The sequence below is a fragment of the Clarias gariepinus genome, chromosome 9 (genome assembly GCF_024256425.1).
Source record: "Clarias gariepinus isolate MV-2021 ecotype Netherlands chromosome 9, CGAR_prim_01v2, whole genome shotgun sequence".
Taxonomy (NCBI): Eukaryota; Metazoa; Chordata; class Actinopteri; order Siluriformes; family Clariidae; genus Clarias; species Clarias gariepinus.
In genome coordinates, this window is record NC_071108.1 from 4,679,632 (window position 1) to 4,702,951 (window position 23,320).

At 39.7% G+C, this 23,320-nt stretch overlaps 2 protein-coding genes across 4 annotated transcripts; one reads left to right on the forward strand and one right to left on the reverse strand.

Moving 5' to 3' along the window:
* The first annotated feature begins 434 nt into the window (after positions 1–434).
* Positions 435–14,695, forward strand: pcsk1nl (proprotein convertase subtilisin/kexin type 1 inhibitor, like). The gene is made up of 3 exons (XM_053503179.1): positions 435–608; positions 9,926–10,395; positions 11,579–14,695. Exons 1-3 carry the CDS (start codon positions 531–533, stop codon positions 11,955–11,957), a joined length of 927 nt encoding a protein of 308 aa, XP_053359154.1. The 5' UTR covers positions 435–530; the 3' UTR covers positions 11,958–14,695.
* Positions 14,696–15,689: 994 nt separating this feature from the next.
* On the reverse strand, positions 15,690–22,206 carry lhfpl4b (LHFPL tetraspan subfamily member 4b). 3 transcript variants are annotated; one of them, XM_053504477.1, is made up of 5 exons: positions 22,032–22,206; positions 19,499–19,947; positions 17,642–17,869; positions 17,045–17,099; positions 15,691–16,045 (listed from the first exon to the last, which is right to left on the reverse strand). In XM_053504477.1, exons 2-4 carry the CDS (start codon positions 19,926–19,928, stop codon positions 17,074–17,076), a joined length of 684 nt encoding a protein of 227 aa, XP_053360452.1. In that variant the 5' UTR covers positions 19,929–19,947; positions 22,032–22,206; the 3' UTR covers positions 15,691–16,045; positions 17,045–17,073. The 3 variants fall into 3 exon arrangements, with proteins under 3 accessions (XP_053360453.1, XP_053360452.1, XP_053360451.1); XM_053504476.1 differs by having other exon boundaries at positions 17,636–17,869; XM_053504478.1 differs by lacking the exon at positions 22,032–22,206 and having other exon boundaries at positions 15,690–16,045; positions 17,636–17,869; positions 19,499–19,943.
* Between the last annotated feature and the right edge of the window lie 1,114 nt (positions 22,207–23,320).

Below are 23,320 nucleotides of genomic sequence, written 5' to 3' on the forward strand. Positions count from 1 at the left end.
AATGAATCAATTAATGGATGGATGCATGAATGGATGGATGGATTGATTTATGAACGCTTTAAAAGCTTTTCTGCTACGTGATCGATGTGAGGCATGAACTGCTTTTCCAATTTATTTGCTCCTCACATCTCATCATATTAAGTTACATTTGTATGAACCCGAATCATATTTAATATGTAAACATTTTTCATGGTAGTCTCCTCCATGTTAACTTACACCTCTGTCTCATGCAAACCACACTCACACTTTTTACATGTACCCTTCTTATTCTCTCTCTCTCTCTCTCTCTCTCTCTCTCTCGTGTACTTTCTGTTCTGCTCATTCGGCGTCTCGTTCTCTCCCAAGAGTGCTTTCTCATCCCTTTTTATTTAGAGACAGGCTCCTCCCCTTTTCTTCCTTTCTTCCTCTCCCTCCCTCGCTCTTGTTCACGCTCTCCCCCTCCCTCCATCTGGATCGCTCCATCTGTGGTCCAGGGCTCAGTGACGGCGTATCTCTCTGTCGTAAGGGGCAGCTTCATTCTCGTCTGCAGGATGTCGGGCCCTCGTACCAGCTCCATACTGCTCCTCTTCTGCGTGGCTTTCCTCCAGAGTCCGCTCTTGGAGGCCAAGGTAACACACACATACAAAACACACACACATATACACACATCACAATGGGGTGTTTACAAAGTCACACAAAGTACAATTTTTTCATATGCTTTATCTATTTTGCTTTATAGAAAATTTCTATATAAAATTGACTATAGAATTATGCTTATGTGATCGTAAATTAATGCATTAATATATATATAAATATATTATTAACTATCCTTTTATTCGAACCTGTTAAACAATGTATAAACTATCTGAAATGTGCATGAGTGAATTGGGTTGTAATTGAATATTTATCCATAATCATGCATTTCATGGTACATCTACATACCGTATAAAGGGCATCTAAATCGCCTCTCAGAGCACCTCCAAGCATTCGCAGTAATGATTTAACCATGTGACCATCTGGTCGATGGTGTTCATTTGTGCTGGGCGGATATTTGACCACTATTGCAAGGTGGAAGTAAACGCAGCCACGTCCATCACCAGGCAACGCAGCCATGTCGCCTTCATAAAGTCTGGAGAGATCTGGGAGGAGAGCTGCGTACTTCCAAGGCAACAGAAAGGTTATAAAGCCTATATTTAGAAGCTATTACAGAGAAGGTTAAATATCAATCTCGAGGAGTATTAATGATTAACAATATGTTTGTTTTTTTGCCCGAAAAAATCATGCTGTCTGGATCTGGGAGGATCTCAAATCAGGGAATAACAAACACAATAATGTGTACGGTGTTACTGGGTAGAGAGATAAGAGTGTGTGTTGATTTATGCTGCGTAGCTTAATTGCCATGAGTGTAAGCACAGGATAAGGAAAGACAGCCTGCGTTTTTAGATATTGATGGGTTGTTGTTTTTTTGAGTCTATTGATCCTGGTAAGATGAATGGACATAGGAAAACATAAGGATAATGAATACTATTATCTAACAGCAGACCAAACCCAGGTCATGGATGATGCAAGATTCAATATTTTTCCATTAAATATTATAGAATAAAAAAAAATCCTTATGACCCTTATATGAATGATGATGCCACATATTGTATACATGTCTACATTGTCTGCTACATTATATGACAGAAAGAATTATCTTGTTCTTACAAGTTATTATTTGACCAGATACAGAGTGAGCCAAAAAAATGTATACACACTTCAGGAAAAGAAAAATAGTATTATGTATATTATATAAATATAATATTAATGATAATATCATATATATCAATATTTAACCTATACAAATAAATTTAGTATTAATATATATATATATATATATATATATATATATATACTTATATATATATATATATATATATATATATATATATATACTTATATATATATATATATATATATATATATATATACTATATATATATATATATATATATATATATATATATATATATATATATACGATATATATATATATATATATATCATATGTATGATCGGCTGACTTGTCCAGGTATATATACATATCTGTTCCAACATATATACACACACACACACACACACACATATATATATATATATATATATATATATATATATATATATATATATATATATATATATTGTGTGTGTGTGTGTGTGTGTATGTTGGAGCAGATATGTATATATACCTGGACAAGTCAGCCGATCATGCGGCAGTAGAGCAATGAGCCGATCAAGTGCTTTCATGAACTATTTATGTTCACATCTAACAATGAAATGTGTACAAATCTTAATCTTATTCTTGGTGCCAGATGGGCTGCTTAAAGCATTTCAGAAATTGCAGATCTTGTGGAATTTTTTTGCACATGTGAGTCGTTATGCAAAATGGTGCAAAAAAAATAAAAATCCCAAAAGGAACATTCAGTGCACAGCAGTTCTGCAAGTAGAAATGCTTCAGGAGGTCAAGACAAGGTCCAGAGTGGGTTCAAATAAACCATTCTTAGAACCATGCTGAACAGAAAAGCATCTCAAACCATTGTGGTGTAAATCAGCAGAAGACCACATTGTGTTTCAGTCTTAAATTTAAAGTCGAAAGTTGAAAAAAATTTAAGGCACAGGGTAACTAAAACTGGGCTGGTAAACTCTGGCTGGTCAATGCTAATGAATCCTGATGCAGTCAAAATATGGCATGGACAGCATGAATCCATGGACCCACCCTGCCTTGTTTAGGCTTTTCAGGCTGGTGGAGGGGATGTAGATGGTGTAATAGGAATGTTTTTCTTGGCATACAATAGGCATCTTAACACCACACTCCATTTAAATGCTACGGAGTGTTGTTGGTGACCATGTGAGTCACTTTATAGGCAAAATTTATGACTCCGTACCACCTACATCCAGCGAGATCACTCAAGTAACCCGAAACTGGTTCCATTAACATGACAATGAATTCAGTGTACTGGATCAGTCGCCTTCAAAACCATAACTGTATCCAGTAAAGCACATTCGGGACAAGATTTGGAACATGCATGTAGAGCGAACAAATCTGCAGCAATAATGTGGAGCAGTCAGGTCAATAGAACGTTTCCGTCATGTTGTGGAATCCGTGCCTGGTCCTGAAAGAGAAGTGGAGTCCCACCCAGACGTTCCTAATAAAGTGGTCAGTAAGAGTATTGTCGTTTCTTATCATCTAGTATAAGAAACACACCATTTCACTAAATCATGTCATCAGTGTGACATCTTGTTACGACTAATATACGTATGAGGGTTTATCCTTTTTCATTAAACGATATTAAATAATTAAAATGCGAGAAAGAGGGTAAATGTGCACAGGATACACGATTGAACAGGAAGCCCCGGAGCTGCTGTACAATCTAATTAGCTACAAACACGCCGTCGTGAGCCGAGGAGCTGTGCTGTCATAGCAACAGCTTTCGGTGGGTGCGCACACACATACGCACACACACACACACACATACACGCACAGATACAAACAGTGATAAATGTAGTGAGGTAATAGCTCATGTATAATTGCAGTTCTTCCATTCTGTGTTAAACCAGTGTTCCTCTGGGTTATTTCATCTAAACAGCGAGCTGACCTTTTCCAGCTCAAAAGAAAAATCAATAATAATAGTAATAATAATAATAATAATAACAATAATTTTTAAATATATAATGATAGTACAATCTGTCTCAACCTTGCTAGAATTAATTCTAATCCGATCCTATTCACAGCTGTAGATCAGCAATAATATATCATTTTAAGACAAAAAAAATCAGTGCATAGCCTTTTTTTTTTTTATAATTTTTTTTTTGGTTTTTTGTTTTAATTTTCTTCAAACTTCACATACTCACCCATTGTCTTTACTGGACTGAAATGGTTTTACAGGAACCATTTCACTAAATCACTTCACTTAGACTTATGGCACAAGGCGGGGTACAACGTGGACAGATACACACACTACGAGCAATTTTATTAATGCCAGTTAACCTAATCTGCATATCTTTGGACTGTGGGAGGAAACCCAGCAAGCATGGGAAGAACATGCAAAAAAAACAAATCCTGGAGGTGCAAGGCCACTAAGCCACCATGCCGCCAGCAGCTTCAAACCTTTATAGCAGAAATCTCAGGACAAAATAATTGAATTGAATTCAATTTTATTTGTATAGCGCTTTTAACTATTGACACTGTCGCAAAGCAGTTTTACACAATCAAAAGAATTATTACATTTATATAAAATGTGAATGTCTATGAATCAAAGTGATAAGACTGACCCATATGAGCAAGATGAGGATGACGGCGACAGTGGCAAGGAAAAACTCCCTGAGATGGCAGTAGGAAGAAACCTTGAGAGAAACCAGACTGAACAGGGAACCCATCCTCATCTGGGTGATAACGGATAGCAGGGATCGATCTGCATTATACTGTGTGAGACTGGAAGTTCAGTATAGCAGGAGATGTGTTAAAGTTAATATGGAGTTCAGTTCAGACATCTGGTTGTTTTGTCTAAGAGTTATTTTTATTATAATTTGAAGGCATTTTTTATCACTAATTAAGCCATTGATAGCAGATGGTGTTTTTTAAAAATAATTTGGTTAAATGATTTAATTTGCATTACATTTCTGGTCAAACAAATGGCTCAGACTAAGAATACACACTGTGTATGTGTGCTAATTCACAACGTGGCTTCTACGAAGACAGAACATAAAGCAATAGAAAATGAACATAAATATAGACATAACATTTACATTAAAACCACCTAGGATTTAGGTTCTCCTTGTGCCACAAAACAGTTCTGATGCCACGAGGCCTGGACTCCACAAGACGTATGAAGGTGTGCTGTTGTGTCTGGCACCAGGATGTTAGCAGCAAGGTGGAGACTTCATGGATCAGACTTGTTTCTCCAGCACATCCCATGAATGTTTGATTAGACTAAGAGCTGGTGAAAATCCAAAACTTGTCTGCTAAGCCCCATACATAACAGGCTGTGATGCACTTGGTGTTCTGGTATCTTTTCATCATTAACTTTTTTAGCAGTATGTGCTGCATTGGCTTTTCTGTGGGATAGGGCGAGGCAGGCTGGCATTTGCTCCACACAGGAATAAATGAGCCTTGGCTGCCCTTGGTCCTGTCCCCAGGTTACTGGCATATCATTGATAATAAATGTTATTCAATTCCCCCGGCAGCGGTGCTAGTGTTATGGCTGATCGATTTACATGTGGTAAGCTGGGAAAGCCATCAGACACGGCTGTGGCTGGACACCCACACATTTCGGTCTGTATACATACTCAGAAATCTAAACTTTCAGAAACCATAAGCATTATATTTTTTAACCAAATCTGCATGTAAATCTTTCTATTTGCTGTAGGAAGTTTGTTCGTAACCTGATTTATACTAGCTGTTAACTAAGCATGCACATACTCAAGACAGCCACAGCATGGTTGTTTGGCACGGTGCTTGTGCATGCACTCAGAAATTAATGAGATGCGTCGATATGGTGCGACAACTGAATAAATATTGTCAGGATTATATAGGATCATATGGCGTGATGTCCAAAACTAAATCAACCAAATAATGTGGTATCGCAAATGCCATACTTACAGTATGTAGACTGTTATAGAGTGCTGTTACTATTTCTTAAAAGAAAGAAAACCCTTTAGTCTCCTGTAAGGTCTGTTTTAAGATTTGAAATGCATATCAGTTATAGAAAACAATCATCCTTAAGGCAGAAGTGAGCCTAGTCTGGCTTAGTGACTAAGTATTCAAATCGGCACGTTCCACAGAGACTGCCCTTCTGTCTGTCACTGAGAAGCTCCATGCTGCTAGATCAGCTGAAATGTCATTTATGATCATCCTAAATGATCATCCTAAATCTCTTAGCAGCATTTGACACGGTAAACTACAAGTTTCTCTAGTTTGTCCTTGCAAGCCTTGAAATCTGTGGCACAGCATGGCAATGTTTTGCCTCCTACCTAGAAAATTGGTCGTATGATGTGAAATGAAGGGAATCCACATTTGCCCCATGCAGACTCTCCACTGGTGTCCCACAAGGCTCAGTACTTGGTCCTCTAAACCAAGTATGATGAGGTCATATCTTCGCATGACTTAATACCACTGTTATGCAGATGACACTAGGTAATATCCCAAAAATTTTTAGCTTAAAAGGGGTCAGATCTGTCTCAAACAAAATATGAAGGTTAATGAGTGTACACTGAAAATTGAACTAGGGAACATAGGACCCTGGAAACATAGGTCAAACATAGCAAGCTAATTGTTATTCCCTCTCACAATGAACATCAGGCTTCGAGCTAGCTGTTGAATAGCTATGCAACATAGCAAAACAGACAGCAATCATAAGCAATCATCGTCTCAACGCTTGAGGAAAAGTAACTCATAGCATATACTGTACACTCGCATGATCTCTGTTCCTGCTAATGTCCTTGGGTAATCACACGGATTCACTCAGTACTCTTCTATTGGCTATTGATTTCCTTTGAATCTTTTATTATTAGTTAATTTAAGCAATTTGTATAAAATGTGTAAGTGATGCTGCCATCACCATGTTTCACTGTGGAGATGTGAAAATTAACCATAGCGCTCCTGGGTCACCATTAGCAATAGCTAACACTTTTGTTTCACTTTTAAGGGCTACGAAACTTGCAAACGACTTTATGACTTTGACTTGTGATTGCAAACCATGCAAAAGGGAAACGCCTTCAGATTAGAGGTTGGTACTTTTCTAAAAACCTATATAGAAGAAAATGCCAAAATCTCACCACGTGAATGGTTTCCATAGCAACCAGACTAAAAGAAATCAAGGTCATTATGCATAGGGACCCTTTCTAAACCATAAGGGTTTGGTATAAGACTTTATTTAATTAATTATAAGAACAGACTGAACATTGACATAAACAAAACCATGCACACACACACACACACACACACACAGCACACATATGCATGTCTTGCGAGGCTCAGACGTCATCATGCGCCAGAGTGACTCAACTGTGACTCACTCGCTGCCTCCTTCGCTACACCTCCATACGTCAGTCGCAGAACAATCTATTATCCCTCATCCCGGTTATTCTAAGAAACTCCTTAAAGTCACACACACTTCATTAGGAAATTCTGTGAAAGTGAAGGAAAACAACACTCTCATTACACATAAAATCATTAAAGAAGCTTTCATTTGGTTCGGAACAATTGTATTGATCGTAACTCTGAAAGATCTGAGCTAACTTTGCCCCCAAAGCATTTTAATTAGGAGAGAGAGTGTGCAGAGTGATGCTCGCTCTACCATTTAGTAATGATATAACGGTGCTGGGATGCTTTAGGGACACTCTGCCTTCATCATTAGTCGCCTAACAGTGGAATGGCTGCTCCAGATGAGGCGGACTATAAAGACTCTTAGAAAAAAAGAAAGAAGGACGGAAGGAACAAATAAACAAAAGAACGAAAGAAAGAATGAAGGAAGAAAGAAAGACAGAAAGAAATATAAAAAAAGAAGTAAGAAAGAAAGAAAGAAAGAAAGAAAGAAAGAAAGAAAAAAGAACAAAGCAAGGAACAAATAAACAAAAGAATGAAAGAAAGAAGGAAGGAAGAAAAAAAGAAATGAAAAAAAGAACAAAAAAGAAAGAGAAAGAACAAATGAAGGAAAGAAAGATTGATAGAAGAAAGAAATACAGAAAGAAAGAACAAAGCAAGGAACAAATAAAAAAAGGAGCTAACTAACAAATTGAGTAGAATGAGATCAAGAGATTCAAAACAAGTCCATTAAATAAAACTAAAAAGATCTGCCACTCAGCTCGGACAAAAGTAATGGCACCTTGCTGGAGGTCATGAGGCAGTGGCTGAGCTGCATTACTGCAGGGTTTTAGTGCAGTGAACCAGTAGTGAAGTGACGGTGAACAGATCCTGAATCTGGATCCTGATTGGTGCTGAGAGTTTAAGGGGTTAATATTATTAAACAATGCATTTATTCTAACTCAGTGAGCCCGTTACATCTCTTAGGATTTTATTTCTTATCCTGAGGCTCACACGATTCTGTTAAAAAAAAAGCATTTGCTCATGTAAATCAGATTTAGACATTCGGCCTATTATTACTCAACGTATGCAGTAATATTTTTTTGCCTTGAGCTGGAATACTGGATTAAAGGCACTGAAGCGCTGTGCTGGCTGATGTATTTCAGGAGCTGCAGCGTGGGTGTGTACGATATTGTAATGCACGATGTGTAATGTAGGGTGAGTTTAAGTTTTAGACTCATTGCGTCTGAAGAAAGAAAGAACATAAAGGAAAAGAAAGAAAGAAAGAAAGAAAGAAAGAAAGAAAAATGTATTAATTAGCTGACTAGGTAACTAAACATAAGAAAATGAATGCAAAAGAAGATTAATTAAATAGAAGGCGATAAAAGAAAGAAAAAAAGAAAGAAAGATTTTATAAAGCTCCACTGCACATACAATATAATGTCCGTTGTTCATCAGCTGTATTTTCTAGCCTGAATAATCCTAAGCCATTTTATAATTAGGCAGTATCGTGGTGTAGTGGTTAGCACTGTCACCTTGCACCTCCAAGGGCGGGGTTCGATTCCCGTTTGTGTGCATGGAGTTTGCATGTTCTCCCAGTGCTTGATGGGTTTCCTCCAAGTACTCCAGTTTCCTCCAACAGTCCAAAGACATGCAGATTAGGCTAATTGGCGTTCCCAAATTGCCCGTAGTGTGTGTGTATGTGTGTGCCCTGTGATGGATAGGCACCCTGCCCAGGTTGTCTTCTGGGATAGGCTCAAGGCCCCCCGCGACCCTGAATACAGGATAAAGCGGTATAGATGATGAGTGAGTGAGTGTGTGAGTGAGTATTCTGTAATGACACAAACACACACACACACCACGGGCAGCACTGAGAAGACCCCAGCTGTGTAAATGTTTCAGGATAAAGCCGTCACTTCCATTTAATGAATTTCCTCCGACACTCATAAGAGAGATCCACAGCTCGGTCTCAGCGCTCCATTAGCGTGTATAAAAGCCTTTTCATCCTCTATGAATCAGACGCTCGCTTTAATGCGTCTGCGCTCGTCACTCAGCTCCTCATCCTGCAGCAGGAAACCAGTGCAGCCAGTTACTGCCGCCTTTTATTCCATAAATACTTCAGCTGGAGTTCGATGTGTGTGTGTTTGTAGATTAGATTGACTATTCAAGTGTTTAAAGAGTCACATAGTCTTAAATTTGTGAAGCGAAACTGAAAAATAAAACAAAAATTAGCTCTGGATTTTAGGGATGTGAGACAAAAAGGAAATAGCGGGCGGGTGGGCGTAGGGGTGGGCGATCAGTGGGGCGGGCGATCAGTGGGGCGGGCCTGTGGACAGGCGGAAGGAAGGAAAAAGATATAAAGAAATTTAATGTAATGATTACTGATTGAATGCATTAGCAGTTAATTACAGTAATCTATTTTTTATATTTGTGCTTAATTAGTATATTGGTAGTTAATTACTATATTAGTATTTAAGGTTAATTGATGTATTTGAAATTATCTATTGTATAATAGATAATTGGTGTATTAGTGGTTAATTAATGTATTAGCAGTTAATTTGTGTATTTGAAATTATTAAGTGTATTTTTATTTTATTAGAGTTAATTATCGGTTAATTTGCGTATCAGCAGGTAATTAAGGCTTAATTAGTGTATTTAAAGTTAATAAGTGTATTTAGTGGTAAAAGAAGAGAGGCTCTGTATAAGCAGGTATGTAATAAATATATTAATCACTACACACAGTCTCCTATCTCTTATGGCTGAAAACATTTTTAATAAAACTGCTTTTGTGCCTCATGGAGCAAAGTTAGAAAGAGTTTTATACAAGTCACTTAATATTTTAATATTACTCTCTAACCATACTATCTCTCTCTCTCTCTCTCTCAGCCTCTCTCTGTCATGCATGGGGGAGGAACTGCACGCCTTCGCCGTGACCTGCGTGATGCAATGCCCTACGAGGCTCAGATGATGTCATACCCTCCTGCTGGGTTCAATGGACGGGGCAGCGATGTGTACTACCAGCCAGAGGCCCTGAGAGCGCAGGGATTGGGCCACGCCCTGCATCACCTGGAGAACGACCAGAGGCAGGAGCAGGAGGCAGTCTACCTGGCAGGGTTACTGCGTCTCCTGAGCGAGGCTGAGAATAACGGCCAAACAAGACCGGAGGAAGAGGAAGAGCAGGTGGAAGGTGACTTCCAGGAATCTTACCCTCCAGACTATGATGAGACGGATCAGACCGTGAACATGGCGAAACCCCAGGCACTGCTGGACCCACAGCTCACCGAGGCTCTGCTCAACCGCTATAGGCAGGAGAGGATGATCCAGGCAGGGCAGGACCGAGACCAGGAGATGCTCCGGTGAGAAAAATACCTTTTAACATTTTTTTATTTCTTTATATTATAGTACTTGCTCATCATCAATACTTGCATGGAGGATGCTTCACATAATTTAACCACGATAAGAAACATCTTAAAAAACACCAGAGTCTCCAGTGTCAGCACTTTTCATGTCTGAAAAAAGTAAAAAAAAAAAAAAGTGAGGATTAACTTTTAACAGTGTCAAAAGTGATGACAGGAAGAGGAAGAGAGAGTCACAGGCTTGTGACTGCAGTCGCTTAATAGTTTAGGATTTAAATTCCCATGTACGGTTTTGTCCCCGAGCCTCCATCAGCGAAAGTGGCCTTCATGTTGACCTTCAACACCTATCCTGGTGTAATGAACTTTCAATATAGATGGTGGAAAAAAGCCAAATATCCAAATATAGCTAGTCAATTGATGTGATTTGATTACGCTACAGATTTGCCATGTGCCAGTTAGGCCAATGTCTATACTTGGAAACAAATAGCTTATCTCCCCTTCAAAGATCTTAAAAGCAGTGACGGTCTAAACATGATGGCGATTTCATCCCACTGCCAGAACAGTGTTCCCTTTGGGCCAGTGATTACCTCTCTAAGCTTCCATCAATGAGTTTAAGCCTTTTATAATTCAATTCAATTTTATGTGATGTATGCTGCACTCTCAACAAAGCAGCTTTATGAAATTCCGGATGGTCTCTTACGGTGTATAGCACCCAGATGAGACAGGGGTGTCTTCCTGAGACAACCGATTGAACCCAGATTTAAAAGGCAACCCATTTGACACCACAGTGTGTGATGATAATTCGTTATTCTTCTCCAACCGTAGATTATAGAAACAAACAGTACTAAAATCAATAAAAACAGAGTGTAAATAAGGGACAAGACAGCATCAGTGTCCACTTGATAAAAATGGTTTCTGATCATGCACATCATCAGAAGGAATGCATGAGATACAGTATGGTAATGGTTGTTGTTGTTGTTGTTGGTCTTTTGAATTGTCGCCTGAGCGGACCATCTGAACCGCAAACGCCTTGGCACAGGTTTTATGCCGTTCCTGATACAACCTTCTCATTCTCCTTCTAATAGAGAAAATCTGTTGAAAATCAAAGTAAATAAACATTTACTCCACATATGCATTGAACCAATATTCGCATGCTCATCCTCATTCCTAATGCCTTACCCAGGTACCTAGTGGAGAAGGTCATCTCGAATCTGGCAGCCGAGAACCCATCCAACCATCGAGGCAAATGGGAAGTGGCAGCAGCAGCCAGCATTGGACGTGACAGATCTACTCCTCTGAGACGGGCTAGGCGATCTCTAGACTCCGCCCCTCCAGCCGCCCCCGATGCCGAAGCCTCGCTCCTGCGGGTGAAGCGAGTGGGCGATGAAGACCATGACGATTTTGGCGGTCAGAACAACCGGTCTCCACATGTCGGCCTGCAGAGGATGAAGCGAATCGACGCAGATCTGCCTCCATCTGCAAAGCACAGCCGCAAACGCCGCTCTGTGACCTACGACCCCGAGCTCATCGCTCAGCACATCATCCAGTACCTGAGAAAGTGAGAAAGAGAGAGAAAGAAAGAAAAAGAGGAAAAACAGAAAGATTGCAACAGTTCACATGCAGACAGAGAACTCACTGTTAACTGCTTATGTCTGGCAAACCAATGTATCTGCTTCAGCGCTATAATAAAATCTTAAACACGCCCAATGATCTGTTCTACATGCTAATGCGTATGAGCAAATAACATTTTTATTTATGGGTTTGCAGTAGATGCGGTGATACACTGTGGTTGGCAACCTGTCAGTCCTGGTAGTTCAGATATTGATATTGACATCTCTTGAGTTCCAGTCGAAGACCAAATTCTTCTTTTCTTAAATTTAGATTTCCTCTAAACCTTTAACCCTGAAAGGAGTGGAAGTTTCAAGGTCATCAGCCCCTTTATTGGGATTAAATAATGCTCCACTTCTAACATCACAGGACCTTTTAAAAAACACCCCCCACCATATTAGCTCTATGAGTAGGGTTAATCCCAAATAACCTTCTGGCAAGCAGGTTCTCATCCTCGTCTTGATATGCACCACAAGTTATTCTGCAAATTTAAGTGTTCCTCTCAGCACAATTGATTCAGTTACAACTCTTTTACAATAAAATGTATAGGGTCAGGAGGTTCCCCAGGACCAGGGTTGTGAACCTGTGCCGTAGTAGATACCATCTGGATGTATCTGTTAAGCTGGTGGTCCTTTCTTTTGTTAGGGCATTGGGAAATTGATTGATTGGAGAGTTGTGAGTTCAAATCTCAACTCGCTTAGCTGGCAATGTTGGGCCCTCGAATAAAGCGTTTTACCCCTCCTCTGCTTAGTATTATCTAGTCTCTAGTCTTGTAAGTCACTTTGGATTAAAGCAAAAGAGGTAAATGCAAATCAAGCCCTTGGTCATGAACATATATGGTTTTTCAGACACTATATACTGTACTAGGGCGTAACTTAGCGGTGTTGAGATCTCGACCCATGTAGGGGTGTCTGAGGACATGTTCAACCCCCTCAAAACACAACCAAGCATTATTATGGCAATGGCAATTGGCAATTGCACTGAATTTAGAGAGTCAGCCAGAGTAGGGTGATTATGAAATGATATATGGGGGGGTTGTACGGTCTGTGTGCATGTTCCCCCTGTGCTTGGTGGGTTTTCTTCCAGGTACTCCAGTTTCCTCCTACAGTCCAAATACATGCAGTTTAGGCTGTTTGATGTTCCTAAATTGTGTGAATATGTGTTTGTGGCCTGCCAAAAATTGGCCTAAGTCTCGTGGGATGGGCTCCAGGCCCTCCATGATCCTGTATACATAATGCAGCGGTACAGACTACAAGTGAGTGAGTACAAACAAATGAGCTTTCTAAAATACATTCCCTAGCCAAAACAAAGGTTTTAATGTCCCAGATAAACTTTAGTAGCATTTCACTTATTCTAGCATGTTAGACATTGTGGGATCAAAGTACAGGGTCACCAATGATGCAGCACCCCTGGAACAGAAAAACTTGACAAGCCTTGTTCAAGGGCCCTACAGTGCCAGCTTAACTGTACCAGGGATTGAACTCACAACCTCTTAATCAGCATCCCAGAGAGAAAGACTAACCGAGACACCACGTCAACTTATAGGCAGGATACTTATATATCTGTTCGACCTTCAGAGCTGTGATGACTTGGCTGTTTTTCAAGAGCGACTGGTGGGCTGAACACTTTAATGCTTTTCCATGGTTTAAAAAAATCTGGCACTGAGTTGCGATAGGAATTGAACTGCATGGAAAATGTTAAACTGTTCAGCACGGAGAAGCTTCATAGAATTGTCCTTTATGATGACCTGTGATGTGTGTAATAAATAATATCCAATTTGCCATGGCCGCACCAAAGATAGCATGACCCAGTGGATTGGATACTGGTACTCAGCTTTAGATACTGAGAACATCATTGAATAAAAGATACTTTTAAACGCATCATCAGACCAAAAATCCAACCAGGCCAGGAATTACGACAATGCTTATCCATTTATCGTTGAGGGATGGATATTTTAAAGGTAATGTTCAGAATAAAACACTACAAGAGAGACAGTTTTAACTGAAAACCTTTTATTGATCAAACTACAAGATATCTTGATGTAGTTGAAAATGATCGAGATCACAAAACACACCGGAGAACGTCTTGGCCCCTGCAGCTTTAAACAGCCATGCTGAGCCTAAGCACGAGGGTTGCTGAGAATGTTGTCCATTACGTTATTACTGTTTAAGTATATCAAATTTCACTCAATTCAATTCACCAGCCGGTGAGCCACGAGATAGCAGACCTCTCATGAAAAAAGACCTCTGACGTTAACAGTGATGCAGTGAATCTTTCCCAGAATTCCTTATCTTTTTGATCCCGGCTGGATGTAGCCCGTTAACTGAGCACTGTGTTGGTTGCGTTTGACCTGCGTGTATTACTGACCCCTACTCCGACCATCCTCGCTGTGGAAGAGTCGGTCGCCGTTGTTCTGCTTCCTCTTGCTTCGCCAGTGGCTTTCTTACATTAACGTGCCATAACGCTGGCTATGTTTTACACTTCACCTCTCTGATCACTCAATATGAGAATATGTGCAAGTTTTAAGTCATAATTATTGTTATATGCTTTATGTTTCCTTATACGTGTGTGGTTATGAAATCTTAATCTCATAAATTTTATGCATCTGTGAGCAGCAGGTGGAATCGTCAAATAAAATGAGAAAAAAATTGTGAAATGAGTTGTACAATAAAGATTGGATGTTGGTGTCAAAGGCTTGTGTCGGTTCTTTCGTTATTCACTGTGGAGCTTAAGGCTTGCTTTGTGTCGCTAATGCAATGTGTAATTAACATGGAACGCAATGTTTCTTGAAAATGCACAAAAATACAAAAAGAATAAATTAAGTCATCTTTTAATTGAATATTCACCTTGTACAGTAACTGCAATTTGGAACTGTTCTACACAATAACACTAAACTATATTCATCGATCAAACTACAGTTGGCCAAAACACAGTAGTGGTTCTGATTACATTTGTTTTATGTTATACATATAATACAGAAAATGTGTTTGCCAAAGAAGTAACTTCTAAAATTTACGCAAAATGATTGCAAAGTGACCAATATTGCTTCCCTAAAAATTTCAAGTAGCTAATTTTAGCCGTTTTGAAAAGATGGTTTATACAGTATGTCATGCAAAAATGGCGATTTTTTTTAGCATTATACAATTTTGCAATAATCATTTAAAATGTTAATTATTGATATTTTTTAAGTATTGATACTAAAATTGGTGTAAGCTTGGCGTAATTGTTGCTATTTTAGCATTCTTTGCAAATGTAAGGATTTGTAGTGTCCGTAACCATGTCAACTTCATGTTGCAATATCTTAACAATTTTGCATTTAAAAAAAAATACACTTTTTTATGTGAAATATAAGTTTTATCTGAATCACAGGGCATGAAATTGTATTCAGCAAATGTGTTTCCTATCTGATAAAAATATAAATATGTATGAATATTTACCCAAAAAATAAAGCATGGATCAGAAAATGAAAAGCATTAAGTATCTGAAAATGCACTTTTTCACCTAGGTGAGACACTTTTTAACACCAATACCATGTTTATGTAAATTCTGATTAATGAGATTTCTGTTTGAAAAAACAAAACAAAACTAAATCTAGTTCAGATTTTTTTATATTCATACATTATAGTTAGTATTGCTTAATTTGTTCAACATTCATCTTCAACATAAATCCTTAATATTAAATAGATTGTTTATTTAAAAATAAAATCTACAGTTTAGACCATACAAAAGTACACAGGAGAATACGATGGGACGATGGGTTAAATGAACAGAAAAAACACTAATTCATATCTATGATGACCTCTGTTCAGTTATCAGCAGGCGACATAGAATGAAAAACGAGTGTCGTCGTATTTCCCTGCCTCCACTTACAGCTGGAGTCAGATACGGTTGCCAGGTGACTGTTTCTAGTTTCTATGCAGTTTTTATGTACGTGTCCGGGGGATGATGTCATGATGTAGAGAAGGAGGAGGAAGTGAGCTTTTCTAAATGTTGTCCGTTTTTCTCCATCAGGACCAAGAGATCAGCACCAGATAAAAGCAGGCTGATGAAGGATGATGAAAAAAGGAAAGAGAAAGATAAAATATCACTGAACACATTAGAGAATTTCAAAGCAAGCAGTCAGTGGCCCTTTCATCAGGGGCTCCTACTATAGGTACAGTACAGGTCTCAGGTCGTAAAATATTTATGAAAGGGGCCACTATAGGATGCTGTCTGAGTGGTGGATCAATGGTGGTCTTAATGGTGGTGTTTTTGTTTGATGAAGTAAAAGTGTGATGAGAAATGATTTAGGTGAGCTACAGGCAGAACACGTGAACAATGTGTAGTAGTGAACATGTGAAAAGAAATGTGGAAAAACCACATGTATAAAAACCATGAAAAGAAATTAAATAAAGTAAAGGAATTGTCAAAAAAAGTGAAAAAAAAAAAGCATTAAAATTAATAATGCAGAGGGAAAAATCATATATGAAAAGTAGTAGCGTAAAAAACAAATGAATTTGGAAAATCATGTTCGAAAACAAATCAATTGTAGAAAGTCACACGGAAGTACATTAATTAGGAATAATTACATGGTAAATAAATCAATCATGGCTAACGATGTCCTTATAAATGAACCATGTGGAATGGCACATGGAAATAAATCACAAAAAAACACAATATGAGAAAATAATTTAATCATATGGTTAAATCACATGTAGAAATTAATAATATTAATATTATCATGTGAAAATACATAATGAAAATAAAAAAAAAATTGGGGCATTTACTTATTTACTTAAATTAAATATACAAATTATGACTCATTAGCTACTTAAGTCTGATCAAATGTCTAAATAAATTAGTCACATGGAAAATATATTCATAAAAAACAAAAATGTGAAAATGTAACATGATTCGTGAGATTATTCATTGACTTATTTATGACTTGATTAATTATTCATGTGACTTCTGTAAGTGTACACAGGACGAGAATGGCCAATATTTATGTACAAGAGAGCTGTACCTAATAATCTGGACTCTTATTTTATTTTAACATCCCTACCTGTTGTATCTCTTCATCACCATCTTTATCTACGCTTCCAGTAACAATCCAGTCACTGAGGAAAACAGAAGAGAAGCTTGTCTAAATTAACAAGTTTAATTCTTATTCATTTATAACATTTAGAGTATGAGTCAAAAGTTTGGACACACCTTCTAATTTAATGTTTTTGTTTTTTTTTTGTTTAGTGATTTATTTCTAAAATAACAGGACATTTGGTAATTAAGTAAAAACAGTCAGTTCTTATTTTAGGGCACGAAGGTCAGCTGTTATGGATCAGTTTTTGCAAAAACAGTATTGTGTCACGTGTATTTGCAAAACCCATCAATCCTCATGAAACTGGCTCTCATGAAAACCTTCACAGGAAGGCAAGACCAAAACTTACCTCTACTGCAGAGAAGTTCATTTAGACTCATCAGCCTCAGAAATCACTAATTAGATTAGAGTCGTTATGAAGGCTTTACAGAGCATAAGTAGGAGACACATCGCAATATCAACAAATAATGATAGGCCTTGGAGTGAGTTAAAAGTCCAAACCTTTGACTCGGAGCGTATATTATATTACATAAAATTAGATGAATGGGTTTTTTTTACCCTCACCATCCTTGGCATCATCTGGGAGGAGCGCATCCTGACGGTTGCCCAGGACGAAGGCAAGTGTGGCGAGGATGCCGGCATCCAGCACTCCCAACATGGCCAGTATGTAGGCCCAGTGCACGGTGCAGTTCCCTGGAGAGAAACTCTCGACGCTGTCTCCGCACAGTGCACGCATCTCAGCGCACTCCCACGAATCTGGGAAGAGCACGCAGGCCAGCGCCAGACAGAAGCCTGCAACACAAGAACCCAATCTTCTAATCATCACAAGTAAATCGAATTCATTTCAGCAAACACTAGCTATAGTAAAGCGTCAAACCAGACAGTGTATCTATGACGCACAGAACCATTTCTGTATGTAGATAGTATTACCAGGATAGCATTCTTTCACCTTAGAAATATTCGCAAGTTAAGAAATATATTGTCGCTAAATGATGCAGAAAAACTAGTTCATGCTTTTATCACCTCTAGGTTGGACTATTGTAACACCTTACTGTCTGGTTGTTCAACTAGGTGCATAAACAAGCTTCAGTTAGTCCAGAATGCAGCAGCGAGAGTCCTCACTAGAACCAGAAGATCATCTATTTTGATCTTCTGGTTCTATTTCTGGCATCTATTTTAAAATACTACTATTGACGTAAAAAGCATTGAATGGTCTCGCGCAGCAGTATCTAAGTAAACTGCTAGTGTCTTACGATCCGCCACGCCTACTTCGATCAAAGGATGCAGGCTGCTTATCAGTACCGCGTATTATAAAACTACAGCTGGGGGCAGAGCTTTTTCTTACAAAGCCCCAAAATTATGGAATTGTCTTCCAAATAGTGTTCGGGACTCAGACACAGTCTCAGTGTTTAAGTCCAGGCTAAAAACCTATTTTTTTAATCAAGCATTTTTATAAATAGATTTGTCTTGGGTAAAGGAGCAGATCTGGGGGACTCATGGACGTAGAGTATTATGGTGAACTGGTATGTTTAGATGCTGTCTTCCTCACTCTCATTGATCACTCAGGTTTGTTGACGGTGAGGTGTTTGGTTGCTTTACATCTCAGGAAGCCCTCATGTCTGTGTTTCCTTCTGGCTCTCCCTTTTAGTTATGATGTCATAGTTAGTCCTGCCGGAGTCTCTGCTTGCACTCTACACTAAATATATATTCACATTATACATTGTGTGACTGGGACCATACTTAACTGTTATTTCTCCGCTTCTGCTCTCCCCTCTTCTGTTCTCTCTCTCCCTCTCTCTGTCAAGCTACACATGCCGTTCCTGAGCTGCCAGTGATTCAGACTCCCTCTGCCCCCTGGACCCGTCTGTGTCTCTTTGGGATGCGTCTGGTGTCTGGGGACGGTTTCACTCTACCATGAAGACGGTTCTGGCCTCGACTGATGTTGACAGCTGTTTCTCTGAGGACTTGACTTGGCTGCAGTTGCTCGATAGTTCAGGACTGGAATTTCCCACAAGTCTACCTGAGTCTCCAATAATTAACTGGACTCTATATTAACATCAATTAACATCAACTGTTATACTGAACTGCCTGTCACCTAACACACATTATGACTGCAGATCAATTCCTGCTCTCTGTTTCACCCAAATGAGGATGGGTTCCCTGTTGAATCTGGTTCCTTTAAAGGTTTCTTCCTACTGCCATCTCCGGGAGTTTTTCCTTGCCACTGTCGCCCAGGGACGATCTGCTCATCTTGATTCATGCACACTTACATTCCATACAAACTTAAATAATTCTTTTGCTTGTGTAAAGCTGCTTTGTGAAAATGACAATTGTTAAAAGCACTATATAAATAAAATTGAACTGAATTAATTGAATTTCTGTTTTAAAATACGTGTACTGTAAATACACCAACTCTCTTACCAGCCGTGAGCTGTAGCCAAGCGCAGATCTTGTACACGGTTGCGGCGTTGCAGAACCGAAACAGACACAGACACCCAACGCTGACCCACACCATGGTCAGGGAGATACACACCAGCACAGCCGGTGACTGAAAGGCCGGAATCGGAGTCAGCGTACGTAAGGAGCCTGTGCACTCGGGTACTGGCCAGTCCGACTCCACACACACCTCGAACAGACCCAGGGTTCCAGCCTGAGGTGGCGCCTTACCACTGACACTGCTGACTGGATAACGGAGCTCACGCGTGCCTATCCAGGATGGCTGAATTAGAATGACGACCTCGATGACGGCAAAGCAGAGCGTGCAAATGGCCCACAGGACACCCATTGCTCGTGCGCTCCGGATGAACTCGGTCTGGTAGAGGCGTGCCACCTCCGCCGCATGGGGCTGCATGACTGCTGCTAGAGCAGAGCTAAATAAAAAGCAATGAGATTAAATTCTGATTCTTGCAAACATTATACTAAATACTGTATGCATGAGTGTGAGTGAGGTTTGTTGGATTTGTGCTGGAAGGTAATTCTATAGGATGGTGCATAAAGGCATTCTAAGATTATTAATTTTTGAAAATATATAATTTTGTTTAAAGGACCCATATTTTACGTTAACAGGTCTCAGTCCAAGGGGTCAGGGTAGATCAGTGGTTAAGCCCACCCCGTGTCCACCAAGGTGACACTGTTGGGTCTGCAAAATGCTTAAATGCAATGTACTTTTATTTCTCAAACTCCCTCTGTTTCTCTTCGCCACGCCTCATGACTGCATACTTCCTGATCCATGTGCAGGGAATGTTAGATAAGGCAACATCCCTCAACAAAATTCCACCATTCGGAACAACCTGCGAGATCACCAGCGCAGACATCACTTCATCTGTGCATTAGCCTGGTAGCATAAGTACCTCGGATGCCTGTTGCTGCTACCGTGGAAATTTCACACTGCGGAAATTATAAAACATATACTACTTTCGGCTGCTCCTGTCGAGCAGTTGCCACAACGGACCATACATGATTCGCATACAACTTTAGCACAGGTTTTTCACCGGATGCCCTTCATGATACAAACCTCCCATTTGGGACCGGCACTGGCTGCGGTCTGGACGTTGGAGGGAATCAAACCCGGGTCTTCTGCAAGGCAGGCAAGAAACCTACCACAGAGCCACCAAAGCCTCTGATGTGCAGGGTATTTCAAACCGATCGGAGTGCGTCCTAAGAAACAAGTCAGGGGGAGGGTTTTCCTCATATGAGGTCACATTAGGGAAGAAATCTAACTGGCTTGTTCAAGCTCTGGCTGATACAAAAATGGAAAAAGAACAAAAATCAGGGAATGTATTCTTCTTTTTATATATATATTTTTTGACTGAGCCAGAGCTTAAACAAGTCAATTAAATTTTTCTGATTAGATAAGATGTGACCTCATATGAGGTTTTCATCTGGCCAATACTCTGATGATATACTGTACCACTTTTTTCTGTATACAGGGTCACCAGGTCCTGGAGCCTATCCTAGGAGATTGAGGGCACAAGGCAAGGTAGAGCCTGAATGAGGTGATAATCCATCACAGGACACACACACTACAGAAAATCTGGGAACGCCAGTTAGCCTAATCTACCTGTTTTGGTAGTAGACTGTGGGAGGAAATTGGAGTGCCTGGAGGAAACCCACCAAGCACAGGGAGAACTCCATGCACACAGACCCTGAGGACAGGAGTCGAGCTTAGAGCCTGGGGGTGCAATGCAACAGTGCTAACCACTGAGCCACCGCGCCGCCCTTCTGGCCAAACTTTATATTTACTGCATTGTTTTAATTATTGAAATTGTTTTCAATCATAACACCCTTAAAGTGTCAAAATCTAGTTTTAAAGATGACCAATAATCATATTTGGTAATTGTTGATGGGAAAATTAATTTTCAGTTTGTGTATATATATATATATAGCAGTGCTAAGTTCTGGGTGGAGGCGGGGCTAATTTCTGGGCAGGAAAAATTTTATAACAAAAACCTAAAAAGAAACAAACGGAGATGAAACAAGCAGTTTCAAGGCTGTAAAATATAAATTTTCCAAAATATCCTTAATGACTAACAGTACCTTAAATTTAGTTCAATTTGCCTTCAGACAGCAGAATATTCGTGCATTTCCTTTATCCCTAAAAATCTCCCGCTATATTAAACCGACCAGTGTATATTAAACGCATTATTCAGCTGGAAAGCTGTTCTGTCTGAAAGCTCAGCACACGGCCTGAGGAGCAGGAGATCAGAGAGAAAACCATCATAACAACCTCAAAGAACTCAGTGAAAACAGCAGACCAGCAGGGGGTTAATGACGGGCAGAGACTCATGAGGATGTTTTCAGGTGCAGTATGGCTAGATGACAGAAATGATGATGATGATGATGCTCACAGACAGGGCCGAAGGGGGAAAAAAAATCAACAACCGAGATGTGCATGCTGAGACGAACGAGCAGATGAGATGAGATGGAGATGCGAGCACGGGATGATGTAGATCACCTCTCTTCTCCTCTGGCTCGTCTTCTGCGACACTCTGTCCTTCAGCAGGAAGCGAAAAAAAAACAAAACATCAAAATTCAATTACCGAGAGCTGCATTATCGGCATGAGAGGGAGTGAGACAAGGAGAAAAAAAAAAAGAGAGAGAGAGATCCTTCCCTCCTCCTCCCTGTGGGGTTGTGGTGGCAATGATGCAGGACATTAACAGCAGGCCAACACCAATAGCAAGCGATGTTCCTTCAACATGCACCGAGGGAGGGGTGATGAGGACAAAGAGGGAGGGATGGAGGGAGGGATGGAGGGATAAAGGGAGGGGGGAGAGAAAAACAGAAATGATATTATTCTGCTCTGAGAAAGGATTTTACAGAGAGCACTGGTGCAGGGAAGAATAAATCGTCTTGTCACTGAAAGGGAGAGAGAAAGAGGAGAAAGAGAGAGAGAGGAGAAAAATAGATAGAAAAAGCAGCATCAGCATCCTTCAAGAGGAAAAAGAAGAAAGAGATAAATAGAAGAAAGGTAAAGAATTCGAATAAAAATTTGAAACGTGTTATATTGCGCAATAAATATGTTAACTGTGAACCCTTTAAAATATAAAAGTCTCATAAACGTATAAAGGAAGCTGTTACGGAGAACTCTGCACCATCACCTGTACCTTACTCCAGTACATCTATCCTGAATTCTTTATTTTTCTCCCCATCCCAAGACATCTGGAGATTGTGCCAGTAGACAACCCTGTGAAGATCCTGAGGCATCCAGAGAAGGACCAGCTCCAGCTGGATTCTGCTTCATGATGGTTTGGAGCTACACATGCTGCTCCTGAGCTCCCAGTGATCCAGACCACATCTGTCCTCTGCACCTTCTGACTCATACCCTGTGCTGACCTGGACTTCATGTTAATTTAAAGAACTTCTGTTATATTGTACTCTCAGCTGCATAACACACATGGTGTTATATCATCTCTATCTGTTATCACCCAAATGAGGATGGGTTCCCTGTTGAGTCTGGTTCCTCTCAAGGTTTCTTCCTATTGCCATCTCAGGGAGTTTTTCCTTGCCACTGTCGCCTTCACCCTCGGCTTGCTCATTAGAGACACATTTTTTCCACACATACACACTTCCATAAATTTTCTTTTTTGTGACGCTGCTTTGAGACAATGACCATTGTTAAAAGCGCTATATAAATAACATTGAATTGATTTGACTTCTTGAGTGTCATGTGCGGGTAACGCTTTGCTTTCTTTCGCTTTCTGGTGAGCATCTGGCTAGTTCCAGATCTTGCCTTGGCATCTGCC

What these genes read in the sequence shown, in the direction of transcription:
- pcsk1nl (XM_053503179.1), top strand. Translation starts at nt 531, where the DNA reads ATGTCGGGCCCTCGTACCAGCTCCATACTGCTCCTCTTCTGCGTGGCT. An exon ending in GTCCGCTCTTGGAGGCCAAG is followed by an intron (nt 609 to 9,925) that starts GTAACACACACA and finishes TCTCTCTCTCAG; the next exon opens with CCTCTCTCTGTCATGCATGG. An exon ending in CGAGACCAGGAGATGCTCCG is followed by an intron (nt 10,396 to 11,578) that starts GTGAGAAAAATA and finishes TGCCTTACCCAG; the next exon opens with GTACCTAGTGGAGAAGGTCA.
- lhfpl4b (XM_053504478.1), bottom strand. Translation starts at nt 19,928, where the DNA reads ATGCAGCCCCATGCGGCGGAGGTGGCACGCCTCTACCAGACCGAGTTC. An exon ending in TTGGCTACAGCTCACGGCTG is followed by an intron (nt 17,870 to 19,498) that starts GTAAGAGAGTTG and finishes CTTGTGTTGCAG; the next exon opens with GCTTCTGTCTGGCGCTGGCC. An exon ending in TGATGCCAAGGATGGTGAGG is followed by an intron (nt 17,100 to 17,635) that starts GTAAAAAAAACC and finishes TGTTTTCCTCAG; the next exon opens with TGACTGGATTGTTACTGGAA.